Source organism: Nerophis lumbriciformis, linkage group LG06, assembly GCF_033978685.3.
Source record: "Nerophis lumbriciformis linkage group LG06, RoL_Nlum_v2.1, whole genome shotgun sequence".
Taxonomy (NCBI): domain Eukaryota; kingdom Metazoa; phylum Chordata; class Actinopteri; order Syngnathiformes; family Syngnathidae; genus Nerophis; species Nerophis lumbriciformis.
The window spans coordinates 31,004,052-31,026,814 of NC_084553.2; the positions used below are offsets into that span (position 1 = coordinate 31,004,052).

The 22,763-nt window shown below is 39.1% G+C and overlaps 3 protein-coding genes across 4 annotated transcripts in view; 2 read left to right on the forward strand and 1 right to left on the reverse strand.

Annotated features, from left to right (window-relative positions):
• Positions 1-1,625: 1,625 nt before the first annotated feature.
• On the forward strand, positions 1,626-13,316 carry mns1 (meiosis-specific nuclear structural 1). Its single transcript, XM_061964107.1, has 10 exons — positions 1,626-2,268; positions 2,334-2,549; positions 5,863-5,990; positions 6,061-6,163; positions 6,243-6,472; positions 8,869-9,085; positions 9,163-9,270; positions 9,822-10,079; positions 10,322-10,447; positions 11,967-13,316. The coding sequence occupies exons 1-10, from the start codon at positions 2,200-2,202 to the stop codon at positions 12,057-12,059; spliced, it is 1,548 nt and encodes a 515-aa protein (XP_061820091.1). The 5' UTR covers positions 1,626-2,199; the 3' UTR covers positions 12,060-13,316.
• tex9 (testis expressed 9) lies at positions 12,941-21,398 on the reverse strand. Of its 2 annotated transcripts, none has more exons than XM_061964110.1 (12): positions 20,954-21,398; positions 20,389-20,460; positions 20,163-20,226; positions 18,799-18,875; positions 18,687-18,732; positions 18,574-18,620; positions 18,372-18,502; positions 13,889-13,980; positions 13,596-13,769; positions 13,396-13,530; positions 13,150-13,284; positions 12,941-13,088 (listed from the first exon to the last, which is right to left on the reverse strand). In XM_061964110.1, the coding sequence occupies exons 2-12, from the start codon at positions 20,427-20,429 to the stop codon at positions 13,011-13,013; spliced, it is 1,020 nt and encodes a 339-aa protein (XP_061820094.1). In that variant the 5' UTR covers positions 20,430-20,460; positions 20,954-21,398; the 3' UTR covers positions 12,941-13,010. The 2 variants fall into 2 exon arrangements, with proteins under 2 accessions (XP_061820094.1, XP_061820093.1); XM_061964109.1 differs by lacking the exon at positions 20,954-21,398 and adding an exon at positions 20,707-20,909.
• Positions 21,399-21,547: 149 nt separating this feature from the next.
• The window catches only part of LOC133608660 (DNA-binding protein RFX7-like), a 45,505-nt gene continuing 44,289 nt past the window's right edge, over positions 21,548-22,763 (forward strand). The window contains exon 1 of the mRNA XM_061964104.2: positions 21,548-21,690. Coding sequence (XP_061820088.1) covers positions 21,566-21,690 — 125 coding nt within the window. The 5' untranslated portion in view covers positions 21,548-21,565. The remainder of the gene's footprint in view (positions 21,691-22,763) is intronic.

Consider the following 22,763-nt stretch of genomic DNA (forward strand, 5'->3'; position numbering starts at 1 on the left):
AAATATTATATGGCTCTCACGGAAATACATTTTCAAATATTTGACTTTCATGGCTCTCTCAGCCAAAGGTTCCCGACCCTTGCTTTAAAATGTAATATCGGAAAATATCGGTATAGTTTTTTTTATTATCGGTATCGTTTTTTTTTTGTTTTTTTTTAATGTTAAATCAACATAAAAAACACAAGATACACTGACAATTAGTACACCAACCAAAAAAACCACCCTCCCCCATTTACACTCATTCACACAAAAGGGTTGTTTCTTTCTGTTATAATATTCTGGTTCCTACATTATCCATCCATCAATCTATATTCTACCGCTTATTCCCTTCGGGGTCGCGGGGGGCTCTGGAGCCTGTCTCAGCTACAATCGGGCGGAAGGCGGGGTACACCCTGGACAAGTCGCCACCTCATCGCAGGGCCAACACAGATAGACAGACAACATTCCCACTCACATTCACACACTAAGGACCATTTAGTGTTGCCAATCAACCTATCCCCAGGTGCATGTCCTTGGAGGTGTGAGGAAGCCGGAGTACCCGGAGGGAACCCACGCAGTCACGGGGAGAACATGCAAACTCCACACAGAAAGATCCCGAGCCCGGGATTGAACCCCAGACTACTCAGGACCTTCGTATTGTGAGGCAGATGCACTAATCCCTCTTCCACCGTGCTGCCCGTTCCTACATTATATATCAATACAGTCTGCAAGGGATACAGTCCGTAAGCACACATGATTGTGCGTGCTGCTGGTCCACTAATAGTACTAACCTTTAACAGTTAATTTTACTCATTTTCATTAATTACTAGTTTCTATGTAGCTGTTTTTATATTGTTTTACTTTCTTTTTTATTCAAGAAAATGTTTTTAATTTATTTATCTTATTTTATTATATACATTTAAAAAAAAAAAGGATCTTATCTTCACCATACCTGGTTGTCCAAATTAGGCATAATCATGTGTTAATTCCACGACTGTATATATCGGTAATTAAAGAGTTGGACAATATCGGAATATCGGATATTGGCAAAAAGCCATTATCGGACATCCCTAACAAAGATACATGTTTCTGCCAGCAGCTACAATGGGGGCCCAGAATTTGGTGCTACACCCCTGTCTACAACAGCAGCAAGAATTACAAAATTTAAAATACAAACTTAAAATCCAATAAATCCAAAGTTACAGTACCAGAAGATGCTTTCCAAAAAAGTGTGCTAAAATTACAGCAATAAGAGATCTTCCAAAAGAGGAGCCACAGTGATGTTTTCTATGGAACGTGACTTAGCCTTTCTGTGTCAGAGTTTGTTGGTGACGAACTCCAAGTTGCAGAGATGACGGCAGGCATTGAGCGAGAAAATATGATTTAATTAACACTATGGCAAAAAAACAAACAAAAGGGTACAAACAAAAGGCGCGCACAAGGCGGAGAACAAACTTGGCTATGAACTAAAATAGCACAAAAGCTAACTGTCGACAAGAAACAAAAACACTTACTGTGACACGAAGGAACTATAACAAGAGCAGAGTGAACAAAAGTAGACAGAGCTACAACAACAACTATTATGACAGGTAGTAGTGACAAAAAGTATTAGCGACAATAATCCAGCACTGACTGGAGGGGAATGTAGGTTTAAATAGCAGCTGGATGATTGACACCAGGTGTGGCCAGGTGCCAATCAGCCGCAGCTGAGGGGAAGCAGCGCTCAGGGAGACAATGAGGAAATAACCAAAATAAGAGCGTTGACAGGAAATGACAGAGGAAAAACTAAAACTAGACTAAACTGTCAGGGACAAGCCTGACATTCTGTTGAGTTTTGTGCCGACTGCCTTTTTCTTCTGCCAGGTCCATTAGCACTTCTTTCCTTTTCTACTTGACATTTTACACTCGCAGTAGATAAACTTGGCTCACTCCTTGTCGGCCTGATATTTTATTTATTTGGCGCGCTGCGCGGTGCCGCTACTTCCCATGATGCATTGCGTGATGATCGCGTGGTCTGGTGGCATAGCGCCTTCGGCGGTTCCCATGGAAACAGAGACTCAAAAACATTTGCCAAACGTCGTCAACACGCTTTAAAGGACTTCAAAGCTCTTTACTGACATGGTATTGTAGCGCGGTGAGAAGAAAGGGCAGAAAAGAGTTGAGTTTAAAATCGTGGTGTATGTAGATATAAAAGTTGATTGTACATAAAAAGGTGTAAAAATGAATCGAGGCAAAATAATTATCAGTAAGAAGGTAGGCTTGAACAAGCCGGACAACGCTGCAAAAACGGTAAAACCTCTTTGTAAATAGGTAGCGGACTTAAAAGTGATGAGTAATCAATTGTCTCCCCGCAGTGTCTGAATCATAACCTGAGCAGGAGTCAACAGTACAAGATGGTGGTACACCGACGCGCCCAAGAAGAACACAAGCAGCTGGAGGCCTCGCGAGTGGACCGTGACAGGCAGATGGTGGCCGCCATGAAGGAGGAGGAGAACGTCGACAGTAAGAGGTTCCTACGACAGGTGCAGGAGGAGCAGAAAGAGAGGGAGATAGAGAGCGTCATGATACAGGTGCGTTGGCAAATGTACCTCACAAGTTTTGACTCACCCACTGGTGACAGTCCACTTAATCTTAATATATATATATATATATATATATATATATATATATATATATATATATATATATATATATATATATATATATATATATATATATATATATATATATATATATAAAAACCCTGTTTCCATATGAGTTGGGAAATTGTGTTAGATGTAAATATAAACGGAATACAATGATTTGCAGATCCTTTTCAACCCATATTCAGTTGAATATGCTACAAAGACAACATATTTGATGTTCAAACTGATAAACATTTTTTTTTTTTGCAAATAATCATTAACTTTAGAATTTGATGCCAGCAACATATGACAAGGAAGTTGGGAAAGGTGGCAATAAATACTGATAAAGTTGAGGAATGCTCATCAAACGCTTATTTGGAACATCCCACAGGTGAACAGGCAAATTGGGAACAGCTAGGTGGGTGCCATGATTGGGTATAAAAGTAGATTCTATGAAATGCTCAGTCATTCACAAACAAGGATGGGGCGAGGGTCACCACTTTGTCAACAAATGCATGAGCAAATTGAACAGTTTAAGAAAAACCTTTCTCAAGCAGATTTTGCAAGGAATTTAGGGATTTCACCATCTACGGTCCGTAATATCATCAAAGGATTCAGAGAATCTGGAGAAATCACTGCATGTAAGCAGCTAAGCCCGTGACCTTCGATCCCTCAGGCTGTACTGCATCAACTAGCGACATCAGTGTGTAAAGGATATCACCACATGGGCTCAGGAACACTTCAGAAACCCACTGTCGGTAACTACAGTTGGTCGCTACATCTGTAAGTGAAAGTTAAAACTCTCCTATGCAAGGCAAAAAAACGTTTATCAACAACACCCAGAAACGCCGTCGGCTTCGCTGGGCCTGAGCTCCTCTAAGATGGACTGATACAAAGTGGAAAAGAGTTCTGTGGTCTGACGAGTCCACATTTCAAATTGTTTTTGGAAACTGGACTTCGTGACCTCCGGACCAAAGAGGAAAAGAACCATCCGGATTGTTATAGGCGCAAAGTTGAAAAGCCAGCATCTGTGATGGTGTGGTGGTGTATTAGTGCCCAAGACATGGGTAACTTAAACATCTTTGAAGGCGCCATTAGTGCTGAAAGGTACAACAGGTTTTGAAGCAACATATGTTGCCATCCAAGCAACGTTACCATGGACGCCCCTGCTTATTTCAGCAAGACAATGCCATGCCACGTGTTACATCAACGTGGCTTCATAGTAAAAGAGTGCGGGTACTAGACTGGCCTGCCTGTAGTCCAGACCTGTCTCCCATTGAAAATGTGTGGCGCATTATGAAGCCTAAAATACCACAACGGAGACCCCCGGACTGTTGAACAACTTAAGCTGTACATCAAGCAAGAATGGGAAAGAATTCCACCTGAGAAGCTTAAAAAATGTGTCTCCTCAGTTCCCAAACGTTTACTGAGTGTAACACAGTGGTGAACATGCCCTTTCCCTACTACTTTGGCACGTGTTGCAGCCATGTAATTCTAAGTTAATTATTATTTGCAAAAAAAATAACGTTTATGAGTTTGAACATCAAATATCTTGTCTTTGTAGTGCATTCAATTGAATATGGGTTGAAAAGGATTTGCAAATCATTGTATTCCGTTTATATTCACATCTAACACAATTTCCCAACTCATATGGAAACGGGGTTTGTATATATATATATATATATATATATATATATATATATATATATATATATATATATATATATATATATATATATATATATATATATATATACCTATCCTTCCATCCATTTTCGACCGCTTATCCCTTTCGGGGTCGCAGGGGGTGCTGGAGCCTATCTCAGCTGCATTCGGGCGGAAGGCGCTTTACACCATGGACAAGTCGCCATCTCATCACAGGGCCAACACAGATAGACGGACAACGTTCACACTCACATTCACACACTAGGGCCAATTTAGTAATATATATATACACACACACTGCTGTACACTCTGTACACTGCTGCTGGAATTTTTTCCTGAGGGAACTCTCCTGAAGGAATCAATAAAGTACTATCTATCTATCTATACACATACATATATGTATACATTAGGCTTGTCCCGATAACAATATTTACCGATACCATAATGTATTTCGATACTTTGGTACTTTTCTTAAGAAAGGGAAAGGAAAAAATGCCTTTATTGGCTTTATTTTAAGAAAAATAAAGCCAATGTGTTCTGTTGGGCTTGCTTGCTAGAGTCATTTATTGAACAGGCGTCAACTTGCAGTCCACATGTATCTTTTATGTGTGACTGCCATCTACAGGTCACCCTTTTAATTACACCATGTACCACATACAATTGCTTCAAGGTCGGTAAGCACAACCAGGATTAATCCATACATTAGGCCCAACAGGTTGTAAGGCGCACTGTCAATTTTTGAGGATAATGAAAGGATTTTAAGTGCGCCTTATAGTCCAAAAAATACGGTATTTTTGATAAGTAATTAATTAGTCACTTGTTACTTTCCCAAAAAAGTAATTGAATTACTAACAAAATTACTCTTCAATTAATGTAATTAATTACTAGGGAAAGTAATTGTAGTGCCACTTAAATATATATATATATATATATATATATATATATATATATATATATATATATATATATATATATATATATATATATATATATATATATATATATATATATATATATATATGTATACCGGTTTATATATCTGTCATATCCAGTTGAGAGACGTTTCACGAGAGTAGAGTTTTTGTGTGTGTGTGTGTGTCACTTTAAAAGGTAGTGCCTGTTACCAAGTGATGTCAGTGAGAGTGCGCTCAGAGCAGCATTTTAGCTCAGTGGTGTTTGTTATCTTCGCAACGGCAGTTGCTAGCTCTGTTGAATCTTTTCACTGCATCATGTTAGCGCGACTAAATATATAGAGCTTAAATGTGATGATGATGATGGCTATCTGGTTACAATCCACTATTTCCATTTGAATCAGTCACGTGCGGTGACCTGGGCAGCATGGTGGAACAGGGGTTAGTGTATATGCCTCACAATACGAAGGTCCTGAGGGGATCTTTCTGTGTGGAGTTTGCATGTTCTCCCCGTGACTGCGTGGGTTCCCTCCGGGTACTCCGGCTTCCTCCCACCTCCAAAGACATGCACCTGGGGATAGGTTGATTGGCAACACTAAATGGTCCCTAGTGTGTGAATGTGAGTGTGAATGTTGTCTGTCTATCTGTGTTGTCTAACATCCTGTGGTTTGTCTTTGTTGCAGGCCCATACTGAGAGAATATTAAGAACAAAGCAACTTGAACAAGAGGAAAGACTCGCCAAAGAGCTGGCCCGTATCAACCAAGAGAGGCAAAGAGAACAAAAGATGAGGCAGTACATTAGAGATAACAGGTTTGCTCTCTTCATGCAATTTGCAGTCTTCATTATACACTTTTAAATAATCTCTTCAAACAACTTTCAGCATTGAGCTACGAGAATTAGAGTCCAAGTTGAAACTGGCTTACGTGAACAAGGAGCGAGCTGCACAGATGGCAGAGCAGGAAGCTATAAAGACTGAGACAATGGTGACTTTTACATTTCTCACGTGGCCTCTTGAATTGCATTGAGTCACTTTTGTCCATGTCTCGTCTCCTTGAACTTCAGCGCCAAAATGCGGAACTTGACAGCAAAATGCAGAGCGACCGTGAGCAGGCAGCCATCGAAGAGCAGAATATGGAGCAGAAAAAACTGGAGGAGCAGCTTGAATATCAGCGAGAGCTGAGCCTACAGCTCGTGGAGCGAGAGCGTAAGAGACAAGTGGCGTATGAGGACTTCTTAAAGGAGAAGCTCATGGTGGATGAGATAGTCCGCAAGATTTACCAAGAGGATCAAATGTGAGTTATTTTGCACTCATAATAATTTTCATTAGAGCAGTCTTAATTATTCCACTTAGTCAGGCAGAGAACCATACTTGATTACAGAAATAGGTGTGAAAATGGTGTACCAACAACCGATCATGGAGAAAAATTATACTGAAATTAGGGATGTTCCGATCATGGATTAATGCTGCCGATTCCGATTATCCATGAGTAAAATCGGCCGATTCCGATGGCATGTATGAAATCTTTCAATTTATTTATTGTGAGTGCTATTGGCAGTTAAACAATATCAGCACTATATTGAAACTAGTTCCTTGATCAAAACAAGGTAAATAGTACACAATAACTAAACAAAATAAAAAACTACTATCTAATACTCATTGAGAGACTTTTTGGCCTAAAATCCCTCCTGTGTCTAGAGATTTATTCTAAGAATTTGTAAACATTAACAAAAAAAATATTATGGGAAAATAAAAACATTGATCTCATCACTATTGATGGGTTCTACATGTAAAGCAACTTTGGGTACTTAGAAAAGCGCTATATAAATCTCAGTTATTATTATTATTATTATTATTATTATCAATCATATACTGATAATACCTTCAGTATTGACACCACCAATGTATTTATTTATTCCTCTTTCGTGTTGTGTACTGACTGACAATGCTGACACATCAACAGGTGTTGTTATATTATCTTCTCTCTACATCTAATTATGTCATTGTTAATTTCCTGTTAATATCGGCTTACTTCCGGTTGTAACGTAGTTCCATCGACACTTCTTAAACTTAACGAGCACTTATTTTTTTGTCTTTTTTCAAGCAAGCTTAGCTATTAGAATTCCTGCTCCTGGCTTGCTCTTGGTGTGGAACATGTTTAGCCTCGTCCTCCAGTGATAGTGTTACATGATAATGGTACATACCATTTTAAGAAATGCAGTTTATTTTCCATAATGCAGGTGATTGTTTATTATCACAGGGGAAGCACTTCCCCACTGTGTATGGAGAGACATTACTAATATTTGTCAGCCAGGGGAGTAAAATTAAATACAATATTGGGGATCAGCATTTGTGATCGACATTAAAAGGCATTAATTTGCAATGGCGATCACATACCTTTTCGAGAAAATCATCCGATACTGATCGATCGGCACATCCCTTACTGAAATACAATGATATATCATAATATATATGTAAAATAGATACAAATAAAACATTTTTGATTAAAATCTAACCTGTGCAGGTTTAATTAGAAGGAGCAGCATGTATGCTGAAACTCAGCGGTATCTTGGTTTTTGTATGCCTCACACTTTACGTATGATTTGGTTTTCAAGAAATATTTTTTAACAAAGTTTGCTCCAGTTTTCGTATACCGTTATCGTACAGCCAAACACTGGCGGAACAAACTAGTCCGTTTGCCCCACATATCATTGCATGGGATTGAGTACCCAAACAAAGAATCCCCCATATTAGTGACTCAGTCTCTGGCTTTTTTTTATATGGCTGCAAAATAACTGAACACTGGGTCGATTCATTTAGCCAAGGTCAGCACTTTAATAAAGGTAAAAAAAAAAAAACATTACTGAATTCAAGAAAGACTGCGTTAGATAAATGAACAAAATAAACAAAGTTCTCATGAATTGTTAATAAGTTATGATTTACATAATGAGATAAATGATATCTGTGTTTTATGTAATGCATTTCAAAAGTCGTCCTGGGTGGAAATGTTATTTATAAATGTGAGCCAATATGCAAACCTTTGCAGCCCAAAAAACATCACATTTTAGTGAAAGTAGTCAATTGTACAATTATACTATAAGAAAACTTGAAGGATGCAAGGGCCAATTTGGTACATTTTGTACATTATTAAATATATTAAAAGTCATCCACGGTAGGTCAATATATACTAAGCTATCTCAACAAACTAATGTCTTAGCTTTGTGTTTTATAACACAAAGCTAAATAGTGTAATCAGGGGCGCCGAAAAGGGGGGGTAAAGGAGACGGATTCTAGCGGCCCATGATGGAGGGGGGCCCAGAGAGGCCCCTAATGATGATGAAATTATAATACAGAAAAAATAATGACACTGTGTTGGGGGCCCTGTAAAGATTATTTTCATGGGGCCCAAAATCCCTAGCGGCGCCCCTGAGTGTAATATCTAATAATATATCACATCAATACTGACGGACTCATTTCATTTCACAATATGCTGAGGAAAATAAAGAACAAGCTTCAGGCTAAAAAATTGGAATGCCGGTGCTATATTTGGTTAAATAGATGGGTTAATATAAAGACATTACAATACCTTATCTATTGCCTCCCGTTCAGTAATCTATCGTAGTTCCAACAGGAGACAGATAAGACACATGAAAACATGAGTGTGTGCAAAGTATGTGTCATCTGTTGCAGGCAGCAACAGATGAAACTGGAGAGGGTGCGAGCCACCCAGCAGCACATCGAGGAGTTCCAGAGGCAGCAAGCTGAGTGGCGGCGCTTGGAGAAAGAAAGGATGGAGGAGGAGAACAGACGCATCAAGGAGTTTGCCAGCAATCAGCAGAAGTCGGCAGAGGACAGGATGGCCAAGATCAGAGAGCGAGAAGAAGCATTACAACATCTGAGAGACACGGTTGGCATTCATGTCCACATGTCTCACTCTCTCTGCTGTGGAATTCACACAACAAATTCTTGTGTACTTTCCTCCAGCTTGCAGAGCAAATTAAAGAGGAGAACAAACAGCGTGAAGAGATGGAGAGAGTCCGCGAGGAGCTTTGTTTAGAGGAACAAGAAGAGACGTACAGGAGGCAAGAAATTGTAAGAATAATCACTGTGATGAATCTCTGTCTTTATGCATCCTTTTACAGTCTAATTACTTAGACATCCAAAAACTGTTTAACAAAGTTTTAATTTACTGTAGTCATAACATTTTGTGACAGGTACATTCTACATTAAAAGGGATCATCATATCAGATTATATACAGTACTCTAAGATAATGGATTTAAATCATGATGCTAAATGAAATACTTGATATGGTTTATTTCTTTCGGACATCCTTAACAAGGAACACTGAGGAACAGCAAGTTAATAGCAGGGTCTATTATATTGGGGGACAAGCCAAGACACCTACTGTGTTGTGTCTGCATACTAACATTAAGAGACAACAACTGTCATTTTGGGGCTTCATTCACCTGAGACCATGTTAGCAAACAAATAAATGCATGTCACACTTTACTTGTCAAAGTCATTTGGATGTAAATTGTACTTCTCACCTGTAAGAAGAACTCCTTTCAAGGAACGTATTCATGTGTATGATGATACTCTGCGACCATGGCTTGACCTGACAATATATTTTTTGCTATTACAGGAAGAGATGGAGAAAAATATCAGACAGAAGCTGATGATGCAGAGGACCTGCCAGGAACAAATGGCTATGAAGGAGATGCGTCGACTGGCAGAAAAAGAGGAAGAGGAGGAGTTCCGCAAAACGATGATGGATAAGTTTGCGGAGGACGACCGCATAGAACAGATGAACGCCAAAAAACGACGCATGAGGCAACTGGAGCACAGGCGTGAGGTGGAGAAACTGATAGAGGACAGACGGCAACAGCTGGAGGCCGATAAGGTAGGAGGGGTATTTTGTCTTCACATGATGTCGCAAATGAGCTTTTATTGTCTGACAATTAGTTCACTTACCAATATGTTTATTATTGTAGTTGTAGTAACTACAATATATCAAACTGGGAGCTGTTTCTAATATTGATAAATATTCAAGCTCTTAGCATGATGCAGCACACGTCTACAACATTGCCAACTACTGTAATGAAATATGTGACATTTTTTAAAATGTCTATCTGTAAATTGTAGGAACTGAAGGCCAAAGAGGCCGCGATGGAAGAGGAGAGGCAGGCGTTCTGCAGACAGGTCATAGAAGATGAGAGGCAACGACTTCTCAAACGTCACGCTACAAAACTTCTTGGACACTTCCCGAAGGTATGAGTCTTGTATTACAACTAGGGATGTAACGGTATTGTGGACATCGCGGTTTTACGGTTTCAACATCTTCACAATAATGCTGTGACGCTGGAGGGGTTCTCGTGGGGGCCGTGTTTCTGTTTGGGCGGTGGCGGTCTTCCCGTCCGGCTGCGGGGGTCTCAGGGCCCCTCGGGGCAAGGCGTCCCGGGACGTCTTTCTGCCCGCGTAGGGTGTGGTCTCTCGCTGACTTGGGGGCTGGCTGTCCCCTGCTTATCCCGTGCCTTGTCCTCTGCTGGGCGCGTCTGTCTATGACCTGCTGCTGGCCCTACCAGGCGGCACATTGGGCCCGACTCTGGGGGTCCTGTCGCTGGCGGGCCTGGCTGCGTGAGGCCGGTGTTCCCTTGCTCTCTGGGTGCTGGGGCTGTACTTTGGATCCCGCGCACACTGGGAGACAAATAGATTGTACATACAAAAATACACATACACACAATTATACATATGTACATTCATTCATACATACATACGTGCACACATTGATACTTACCCACATACATAGGTACCTACGCTCCCGCATACATACACAAATACAGTACATACATTCACACTCACGGTACATACATCCACACGCACAATCACTGTGCAAACATACACATACTGTACATATACAAGCACATATGCATACAAACACTCATGCATATAATCACGTTTCATCAGACATATATTAACAATGTTCCCCAAGGGGAAACTGGCTAAAACACGGCACACTGACAAAGCTTAATCTAATGGTACTATAACAATCTACAAGGTTAATACAGTTCGCTTCTCTTTCTTCCCCTCCATTTATCTGCTTTCTTTTGTAATTCAAGATATAATTACATATATGTGTTGTTGCACTTGAAACAATTGTATTGATGACATTAGAGGTAATTATTGTTATTATTCATTTTCAATCGTGCTATTGCTATTGTTATGTGTATTGCTCCACTTGTAGTGCAATAATGTTCACTATCATTTCTGTGTTATTAACATTTAATTCACTAACTGCTTCTTTGCTATCACCTTTCGTAACATATTTGTACATATCATATTTGTTGATGCTGTTCTGTTGTTGTGGTTGTTTTTGTTGTTGTCTCTCTGTCTTATCCCCTTTTCTCCCTGCAATTTCCCCCTCTGTCTTCCTTTTTTCTCTTTCTATCCCCTCCTGCTCCGGTTCGGCTGTGCCAAACATTAATATCAATTTATTTAAAAAAGTCAAATACAAATACATTGGCACTTAAAGTACATGTTAGTAGTAATAAATATAATTAGAACATTTTAATGTTTGTGTTCCATTACAGTAGGTGTGTTTATTCTAAACATCTCTGCCACTTCATTTTACACACAATGGCATTTTTAAGTCATAGTATCGTACCGTGGCGTTAATACTTTGATAATATCGTACCATGAGATGTTGATATTGTTACATCCCTAATAATACCTGTATTATTTAAAGCAGATATTAGAAACAAGTAACAACCATCAATGTGTCTACTTCCAGGGTTTGCTTCGTGAAGACGACCTGAAGCACTTCGATGAAGAATTCAGAAATAACTTCAAGATACGTCAGGCAGATAACTCAGAAAATGATTGATTTTTGAAGCTTTTATTTTAAGTTTCAGACGTTACAAACTTCTTATGGCTGAATGATGGCAATCCTTTCATGACCAACTCAGGGTACACATGTATTACCTGATGCCATCCTACAGGAAAGCTAGAATTGTCGTGCAATTGCAATCTATACAGCCACAGTAATAAAAATATTGTTAAAAAGAATCTAGTGCCAGTCAAAACAACATTTTGTAATGATGAGATTTATTGATCAGGACATACTGCAAAAAAGAGCTGTCAAAATACAAGATTAAAAAGACTAAATTTTAGGGAAAAAATACTAAAACCTTGTGAAATTAACTAGCTGCATGGACAGATAATTTTACTTGATAAGACATTCTAAATTAATATTTGTATAGCAATTAGCAATACTTTTCAGATAGAAATAAGTATTTTAGCTTTAAAACAAGCATTATTCTGAGGTGGCGACTTGTCCAGGGTGTACCCCGCCCTCCGCCCGATTGTAGCTGAGATAGGCTCCAGCGCCCCCCGCCACCCCGAAGGGAGTAAGCAGTAGAAAATGGATGGATGGATGGACAAGCATTATTCAACAAGCAATTCTTAATTCCAGTATCCTCGAAATGTTGCAGAATATTTAAAACAACATTTTCTATGTGGGGACCAAAATATCTTATTTGAATAGTTATTATTATAGTTATTAATATCAATTTTTTTTCATTCTGTTTTTACTAAAATAGACAAAAGAAATAAGTAAATAAGCTCTAAATCTTTTAAATCTTGGCAAGTGGCAAATAATTTGCAGTGCACCAAGACTTAAATGTCATGTATGTAGAATGTGTTGGGCAGTCTAGAAGGCTGAAAAAGATGGCGGCTTGGAGATGCTGCCAACTAAAACAGAGACTATTGCAGTGTCACACGTTCCTTTATTATGAGGCCAGCGTATTACACCAATATGGAAACAGTCCACAAGTATTTAGGTCTTGCCCCAATCCAAGGCTTTCATGAACTCCTCCTCTGTGAAGGACAGCAGCTTGGCAGCTTCCAGATGCATCTGCACACCAATATACCATACTCAACTTTTAAGCTTTTTTTGCCAGAGTAGAGAAACTCACCTTTTGTCTTTTGAGAACATCAATCAGTTTGAATTGTTTCTTCAACCCGATGATGAGCTCTGTTTTCTGCCTTTTTAGCAGTTTGTTTTCTGCTAGTAAATTTTCACGATTCTGATGCTCCTCGTTTGTCTTGTCCTTGATTTATGAAAAATAAAAAGTTGTAAAACATGTCAGTTAGTTTTTCATCGCAACAAGCATCGGTTTGCTGGTCCTTTATTGACGTGTTGAAGAGAATATCTTGCTTGCCTTGTTCATCTGTTTAGTTTTGTTGAGCTCTGCCTTTAAGCGCTCCACCTCCTCCAGTGCTCTGCTGAGACGAAGCTCCACAGTGTTGTGGACAGTTGCACCTTGTTTGGTGGATTTATTCAACTTCTCAATTTCCTTCAGACAAACAGGTTAAGTTTTCAAGTTTGGCTACCATTGTACTCATTGACATTGATAGAAACCTTTTGCAAAGCAGACACTTGCAGCTGAAGGCTGTCACATTTGATGACGGCCTCGTTCTCTGACGCTTTCAGCTTGTCAATCTTTGTCTGCTGGATGTTGACGCTCCTCTGCAGCTTGACTCGATCCTCCTCCAGCTGCCTGACTTTTGTATTCAGCTTGACATTTTCATCTTCCTGAAGTTAAACAAAACACCAGCAGGAAGCCTTATTAAAAATAAAGATCTCAATCTCCTTATAGTGGCTAAAAGTAGCAATAGTATTTAATGTGAAATATAGCTGTAGTTTTTCTGCACCTTATTTTGTCTTTCAGTCATAAGCTGATCCATTTCCCCTTGCATAATTTTTATGTTGGCCATCAGAGCATGTATTTGTGCAGATGAAACACCTTAACGAAACACAACCATGAAGGCAATTAGAAATACACTTTAGAGCTAACATTGATAAAAGTGGAAAAGCATATATTCACACGGCTCCACTTTGCTTTTTAAATGGGAACATGTTCTGGCCCAACTACATAAAGGCCCTTTTTATTAAGAAAAAGATATACAGTATGTATCTGTACCTACGAACGGTAGAGTTGTTACAGTTAGGACTTCTGGAGATTATAATTCAGGGGTAGCGAACCTGTGGCTCTAGAGCCAGATGTGGCTCTTTTGATGACTGCATCTGGCTCTCAGATAAATCTTAGCTGACATTACTTAATACGATAAGTAATTAATAATTCCGCTGGTAATCACAGTGTATAAAATAACCACGTATGAACCAGACTACAAAGCCATCAGCAAAACCATGCAGCACTAGAAGTCGCATTAATGGTAAGATAAGAGACTTATTATACTCTAAAAATGTTGGTCTTACTTAAAAATGCACGCATTTAGTTCTATTCATTGTTAAAAAATATTATACGGCTCTCACGGAAATACTTTTTAAAATATTTGGCTTTCATGGCTCTCTCAGCCAAAAAGGTTCCCGACCCCTGTTATAGTTCAATTGTGTGTTACACCTGAGTCATAATACCCAGTATTGGTAACGTGCCATCAGTATTATCAGCAACATCCAATTCTTCTTCACATTTGGTCTATGTTAAACCAACAATCATGCCAATTTTGAATGATATATCAGTGATTCTCAAACTGGTACTTGTATGCGGGCTATATCTAGTGGTACGCCAAAGAATCGCTTTTAAAGTATAGCGTTTTATTTTCCTATTTTCAAACACTGTTCAAACTATGTAATGTTACAGGGGCCAAACATTAAATGTACTTTTTAAATAAAACCCCTGCCTTGCCTATTGAATACCTGGGCCTTGTACTGTATTTCAATGTTGGTCATTTAAGTGGTACTTGGAGAGCCAAGTGTTTTCTGAGGTGGAACTTGGTGAAAACAGTTTGAGAACCACTGTGATAGATGATAGGAAATTGGATGAGCGAACACATATCTTGTCACCTTATCTACAAACCTAAATGAGTGGTTTGATATCACATGGGATTTAAGATGAGGTCATGCTAGCACTGTTGAAGTCAGTGTACAGTTTGTAAAGAGTCAACACGGCCATTATTGTCCAAGTATAGCTGCCAGCACGAGTGAGTAGCAAGAAGATTGTGTATTGCCTAGAGTAAAGCATAATGGTGGTAATGTCGGGGCCTCGGGCTGTACGACTGCTTACGGCACTGCGGAGCCGCGGTTCATGGAGGGAAAGTTTGAAGTCGTGGGCATGATGGCCTACTTTGGAAAACAGCTTTCCAACATAATTTGATTATCAACCTCGCAGTGGAATAGTCGGAGATTGAACCCCTCTTCTTCCTCCGTTAGGGTTGAGTACCTTCTGACAGCCCGTGTAAAGCCCGTGTGTTTGGAAAATGTATCGATTGCGTTCATCGTGACTTCTTCGAATATTAGTAAAACATGACTGACAACATTTGTTACCAAGAGTAAGAGATAACTCTTACCTGCTTAAAGTTTTGGCTGTCACTTCAGCCTTCCTTAGAGCGGTCGATGCTTCCTGGCGTGACGTGTTTAAAAAATGCTGGCTGCGTTTTGGCCTCCGACATTTCCTACTCTCTAAAATGCTCTGCTGCTCTCAAGAATATTTGATGAATAATGCTGGGAGGTTGTTTCAACATGAAGGATGCGGGGCTCGTCGGCACACGCCACCTTGCCTTGGTGTAGCTCTTTTCTGGCAAAGGTAATGATCCTCCCACAGGTTCACATACATAAACTTTGTTACGACTTTTACTTCCTCTATTTAGTCAAGTTTAATGTCTTCTGGGCGCTGTGCCAGAGCCGTGGACCTCACTAAACTATCCAATCTCAACCATGTGTATTTTTTTTATCAGAGTGTTTTAGCCTTTTTTGAGGTGAAAAAAGTCACAAATGAGATCTCTGTTTTGTTCACTTTAATGAAAAACTATGTTATTACCTTTGGCACTGTATAGGGCCAGATCTACATTTGTGTGACGTTACTGACACCTAGTGACCAGTCAGTATACAGTAGTGTGGTACCTCAACTTAACAGCGTCCCACCTTAAGAGTGTTTTAGATAAGTGGTCCCCAACCTTTTTGTAGCTGCAGACCGGTCAACGCTTGAGAATTTGGGGGGATGATTATTTTTTTTATTTTTTTTAAATAAAGAAATACAATCATGTGCGCTTACGGACTGTATCCCTGCAGACTGTATTGATATACATTGATATATAGTGTATATATTGCGTTTTTAGGTTGATTTAATTAAAAAAATAAAAATAATATATATATATATATATATATATATATATATGTTTATTTTTATTTTTTTTCCCTTCTCAACCAAAGTTATGTTGACATCTAGCTTTAAGCTAATGCTAGCGAGTGAGACCGATTGTTTTAGTTGGACCTTACAGGGGTCACTGTGACATTTGCTACACAACTAATGGTGGGGATGCCTGTAACTCAAATTTTTGTTTACAACATTAAAGCCTAACAATAAGCCGAGATACTTCTATTATCTAAAACAGTGGTCCCCAACCACCGGGCCGCACAAGGGAAAAAAAATAAATATATATATATATACATATATATATATATATATATATATATATACATATATATATATATATATATATATATATATATATATATATATATATATATATATATATATATATATATATAAAAAATAAAAATAAATATATATATATATATATATATATATATATATATATATTTTTTTTTTTTTTTTTTTTTTTTATTATTATTATTTTTTTCCCTTGTGCGGCCCGGTACCAATCGGGCCACGGCCCGGTGGTTGGGGACCACTGTTTTAGATAATAGAAGTATCTCGGCTTATTGTTAGGCTTTAATGTTGTAAACAAAAATTTGAGTTACAGGCATCCCCACCATTAGTTGGTGTAGCAAATGTCACAGTGACCCCTGTAAGGTCCAACTAAAACAATCGGTCTCACTCGCTAGCATTAGCTTAAAGCTAGATGTCAACATAACTTTGGTTGAGAAGGAAGAAAGTGAATGTGAAGTGCCGAGAAGAGGAAGTGGATGATATTCATTGAATTAAAGAAGAAATCCTCAACAACGTTTTGTGCGTATAACTGCTAGTCTGCACCATACTGAAGCAGAATGAGTCTAACACCAGCCAAGGATGTTGAAATAATATGTAAATGGGGGACATCTCTCCATTAAATGTATAATTTATCATTTGTATTTGATGGAGACGTAGCTGGAAGGAGATATGTGAAAGTCCATTCTCCAAGGTAAATGTTGTACATTATTATTACATTACTTTAAACAACTACTGTAGTTCTTAGTAGTACATTATATTGCATAGTTTGTTTACAATATTTCTTATCTAAAATCTTTTTATTTTTTTAAAGGCATGTTACATGTTAAAATTGTGCTGATTTACTAGGGACCAAGCCCCGATTACGCCGCAAGAACCAATTAAACTTGCAAGTTGAGGTACTACTATACGATCACTTCTTTCGTTTGAAAATAAATCAATAAATAAAACGCCATAGAGCAGGGGTAGGGAACCTATGGCTCTAGAGCCAGATGTGGCTCTTTTAATGACTACAACTGGCTCTCAGATAAATCCTAGCTGACATTGCTTAACAGGATAAGTAATGAATAATTCCGCTGGTCATCACAGTGTTAAAAATAACCATGTATCAACCAGACTACAAAGCCATCAGAAAAACCATGCAGCATCAATGGTAAGAAGTATTTTATTTATTATTGGTTACCTTCAGAATAACAATGTTATTAAAAAGAAAAATAAACTTATTATACTCTAAAAATGTTGGTCCTACTTAAAAATGCACGCATTTAGTTGTATTCAGAGTTAAAGAATATTATATGGCTCTCACGGAAATACATTTTTAAATATTTGGCTTTCATGGCCCTCTCAGCCAAAAAGGTTCCCGAACCCTGCCATAGAGTCAACTATGAAAATGCTGAGTCAAGGACAGCCTCGCCCAAGCACGCCTCCAAGTGTCTTGCTGAGGAAGCTGAAGGTGAGGATGATGACTTAAGTGGCCAAGGCTGTGGTCTCTGGACCACGATTGGACACAATTTGGCCGTGTTCACAGTCAGGAGTAATCGCTTGTGTTATCAGCTATTGACCCAATAATGGCTGTGCGTTGACTTCTTCTCAGTGGGTAGTAAATTGACTGAATTGTACACTGGCTACTCGGTTTCACATCTCCAGCATTGTGCTTTGCGAAGATATAATAAAATAGTTTTTAAATATGAAAGAGACTTATTTAACTATGTAATGACGCCACTTACCCTTGCCTTCGTTGTCGCCATCATTGAAGACATCATTGTCACGATTCATTTTGTCTTCCATGTTTTGTATGGTCTTTGCCAGGAAGGACTCCACAGGATCTGCTGTAGCTCCTGAACCGTCTCCAAAAACTCTGCGGAAAACAAAGTGGAAATGTGACATGGAGAAAGCCCGACAATAGGTCGTCAGTCTTAAACAACTCACGCTGTTCTTCCTTGTGATGCTGGCCTCACCCCTTTTTTGGCCTCCGCCTAAGAACAAACATGTACACCAATAACAAAAATAAAGAGCTAAATGATGTTCTCTTGTGGTTCTACCTTCTCACGAGGCCTCTGCACAGGTGTCAGTCGATCCTTGGTTTTGCTGGATGTAATGGAAGATATAAATATGCAAGGACAGTGTTTATCAGCAATCATTTGAGATGATTACCTTGCAGCTGGTCCATCCTCCGAATCCTTAAGTGGGGGCGTGACTGAGGTTTTTGATAAAAATTCTTCACGTTCTTTCTGGCGTGGAAACATAAGGTAAAAGCTTCAATACAACATAACCAGCATCCTTTTCACCGTATTCAATGCGCTTCACTTTTTCCACATTTTATTATGTTACAGCCCTTTTCCAAAATGGAATGCATTCTTTTTTGTCCTCAAAATTCAACACACAATACACCATTATGGCAATGTGAAAAGTTTGATTTTTTAAATAAAAAATACAAATATGAAAAATGACATGTACATAAGTATTCACAGCCTTTGCTCAATACTTTGTTGATGAACCTTTGGCAGCAATTACAGCCTTAAGTCTTTTTGAATATGATGCCACAAGCTTGCCACACCTATCTTTGGGCAGCTTTGCCCATTCCTCTTTGCAGCACCTCTCAAGCGCCACCTGGTTGGATGGGAAGCGTTAGTTTTCATCCAGAATGTCTCTGTATAATGCTGCACTCATGTTTCCCTCTATCCTGACTAGTCTCTCAGTTCCTGTTGCTGAAAAACATCCCCACAGCATGATGCTGCCACCACCATGCTTCACTGTCGGGACGATATTGGCCTGGTGATGAGTGTTGCCTCATGGTTTCCTCCAAACATGATGCCTGACATTCACACCAAAGACTTCAATCTTTGTCTCATCAGACAGACCAAATAATTTTGGTTCTTATGGTCTGAGAGTTTTTCTGGTGCCTTTTGGCAAACTTTTTTTACTAAGAAACGGCTTCTGTCTGGCCACTCTACCATACAGGCCTGATTGGTGGACTGCTGCAGAGATGGTTGTCCTTCTGGAAGGTTCTCCTCCCTCCACAGAAGAATGCTGTAGTTCTGACAGAGTGACCATCGAATTCTTGGTCACCTCTCTGACAAGACTAAGATGAATGCAGCAATGTACAGAGACATCCTGAATGAAAACCAACGCTTCCCATCCAACCGGATGGAGCTTGAGAGGTGCTGCAAAGAGGAAAGGGTGAAACTGCCCAAAGATAGGTGTGCCAAGCTGGTGGCATCATATTCAAAAAGACTTGAGGCTGTAATTGCTGCCGAAGGTGCATCAATAAAAGTATTGAGCAAAGAATGTGAATATTTATGTACATGATTTTTTTTTTTTTCTTCGTAAATTTGCTAAATTAGAAAACAAAACTTTTCACATTGTCATTATGGAGTATTGTGTGTAGAATTTTAAGGGCAAACATTAATTTCTTCCATTTTGGAATAAGGAATAACAAAATGTGAAAAAAGAGAAGCGCTGTGAATGAATACTTTCTGGGTTCACAGTAAATTAGGACCATTTCTTTAAATCGGTACCTTGAGTTGATCTTCTCGCATTGCCAGAGTTGCTGTTTTAGCCTCCAGCTTTGCATTTAGCAGCCTTAAGGAAATGATCAAACAAAACATTCACTGTACTTAGTACTTATTGGATACACTACTTAGTCTTTGTCATATGTATTGTCTTAATGAAATGTCACTTTTCTAATTAATTGCTCACAAAACACAAAACAAGTTCTCCTATAAACCAACATTTTACTCCTACCTGTATTTCTCCTCCTTTGCCAGAAGGTAGCTAGCAGGCATCTTTGGCGTTGATGTGGCCTTCAAACCTCACCTGAGAGTACAAAAACACAATATGATTTAATACTTGTCTGTAAATGCATTGTGTGCTTTTATATTCATTTAATTGTGTACAAATATGATTGACTGTTTCCTGGCTATACGAGGCTAAGCTAACCCTTTCAGGTTTGTTTGTTTATTGATTACATTAATAAAGACGTATGCTAGTATCGTACACACAAGCATCAGTTCATAATAAAGTAATCGATATAAATATGCCGATAAAAAGTATCGATCTAACCTGCGTGACGACGGGACTGGAATGTTTACAGAATCTTGGTGCGCGACTTTTCGTTGCCTAGCAACTTTTTTCAACAGTCTATAACTACGGTGGCCGGCATGAGACAAGCTGTGGTGCTAAACTGGTTTGAGGGGAACAAAACGTCCTCGCAGCGTTTGAGTAAGAAAAATAAATAGTGTATAGTTTTGCGTTCACACATTTACTGGTTTGTTATAAGAATGACGTTTTTCTTCGTCATTTTGCTTACCTTCTGCACAAAGATGGAGCCGTCACGTGGAACGTCGTTTTCGTGAATCACCAAAGATGTGTGCCCAAATTAAAAGTATTTGCTCAGTAACGTTGACGGGCAAGGGCAGCCATTTCTTCAGGTAATCTTTATATTTACTGGCTACATCATAGTTAGACGTCATTAATGTCTGCTTCTCTAATATTAATAATGGAAATGTAAAAATAAAGGATGGAGGCCCGGGGGTTGTGCTTACGTCTTGTTTTTATTGCCACCAGCCGCCACTGCGCATGCGCACGGCTGACAGCTACTACACGGCGCACATGCAAAGAAATCCCATAACGTGAGGGGGCACCGGAGCAACACGCTTCTTCTTTTTCTGCTCGCACACGTCTTCCTTCCCCCTCATGCACCGCCACGCTCGTCTCTGATGCTTCCCCCCTATGAAGACTGTAAAGTGCAACAAGCTGGAGGGACGAGATGTCGGAGGAGGGCGGCTGGCTGACGACGACGACAACAACAACACGGCGCGCTGATGTCCACTTAGCACCGCGACGACCTCTCCTCCTTTCAAACTAGCGGGCTACGCCTCGTCGTCCGCCCAAAAGTCCGGTTCGGCTCGGGACGCCTGGGATGGCAGAGGAGGACCCCCAGCAACTGCACACGGAGCGCGGGGCGTGCAGTTTGCCCGGGCTGATCGCCGGGCTGCAGGGTGCGGAGGCCGGGGCTCTCCAGCTCAGGATCAAGAACTCCATCTGGTGAGAGCCGCCGTGCATGTTTGCACCATTTCATAGCGCGCACATGTGCACACTTTTACCACTCTGCACGCTTCTACAGCAATATAACATAGGTACGCCTGCACTGTCTAATGATAGCATCTAATACAACGAACATAGGAATTTATAACTTTAATGTCATGATTTGACAATATTTAACATTGGGGTTGTAATGTGGGTAATATTTTGCAGCTAAAAGAAGCAAAATATAAGTTAAAAAGTAGAGATGTCCGATAATATCGGCCTACCGATATGATCGGCAGATAAATGCGTTAAGATGTAATATCGGAAATTATCGGTATCAGTTTTTTTAAATGATCAGTATCGGTTTTTTTGGTTTTTTTTAATTTTATTTTATTTATTAATAAATCAACATAAAAAACACAAGATACACACTTCTTTCTGTTATTAATATTCTGGTTCCTACATTATATATCAATACAGTCTGCAAGGGATACAGTCCGTAAGCACACATGATTGTGCGTGCTGCTGGTCCACTAATAGTACTAACCTTTAACAGTTAATTTGACTAATTTTCATTAATTACTAGTTTCTATGTAACTGTTTTTATATTGATTTACTTTCTTTTTTATTCAAGAAAAATGTTTTTAATTTATTTATCTTATTTTATTTTATAAATTTTAAAAAAAAGGACCTTATCTTCACCATATCTGGTTGTCCAAATTAGGCATAATAATGTGTTAATTCCACGACTGCATATATCGGTTGATATCAGTATCGGTTGATATCGGTATCGGTAATTAAAGAGTTGGACAATATCGGAATATCGGATATCGGCAAAAAGCCATTATCGGACATCCCTATTAAAAAGACAATATTTCAGTGGGGAAAAAAGCCAACTAAAAGTAGTGAAATTATCTGTCCAGGCAGCAAGTTAATTTTACTTGATAAGACATCCTAAATTAAGTGAATTGAAGTAAATTATATGTATGTAGTGCTTTTCTCTAGTGACTCAAAGCGCTTTTATATAAGTTACATTTAAACCAGTGTGGGTGGCACTGGGAGCAGGTGGGTCTTGCCCAAGGACACAACGG

Excerpts from the sequence above, each read along its gene's own strand:
- mns1 (XM_061964107.1), top strand. The coding sequence starts at position 2,200 with ATGAATCGAGGCAAAATAATTATCAGTAAGAAGGTAGGCTTGAACAAG. Across the intron at positions 6,164-6,242 it reads CTATAAAGACTGAGACAATG|CGCCAAAATGCGGAACTTGA; the intron begins GTGACTTTTACA and ends CTTGAACTTCAG. Across the intron at positions 10,080-10,321 it reads AACAGCTGGAGGCCGATAAG|GAACTGAAGGCCAAAGAGGC; the intron begins GTAGGAGGGGTA and ends TGTAAATTGTAG.
- tex9 (XM_061964110.1), bottom strand. The coding sequence starts at position 20,429 with ATGCCTGCTAGCTACCTTCTGGCAAAGGAGGAGAAATACAG. Across the intron at positions 18,621-18,686 it reads TGCAGAGGCCTCGTGAGAAG|GCGGAGGCCAAAAAAGGGGT; the intron begins GTAGAACCACAA and ends GTTTGTTCTTAG. Across the intron at positions 13,981-18,371 it reads TGGCGACAACGAAGGCAAGG|GTGTTTCATCTGCACAAATA; the intron begins GTAAGTGGCGTC and ends TGTTTCGTTAAG.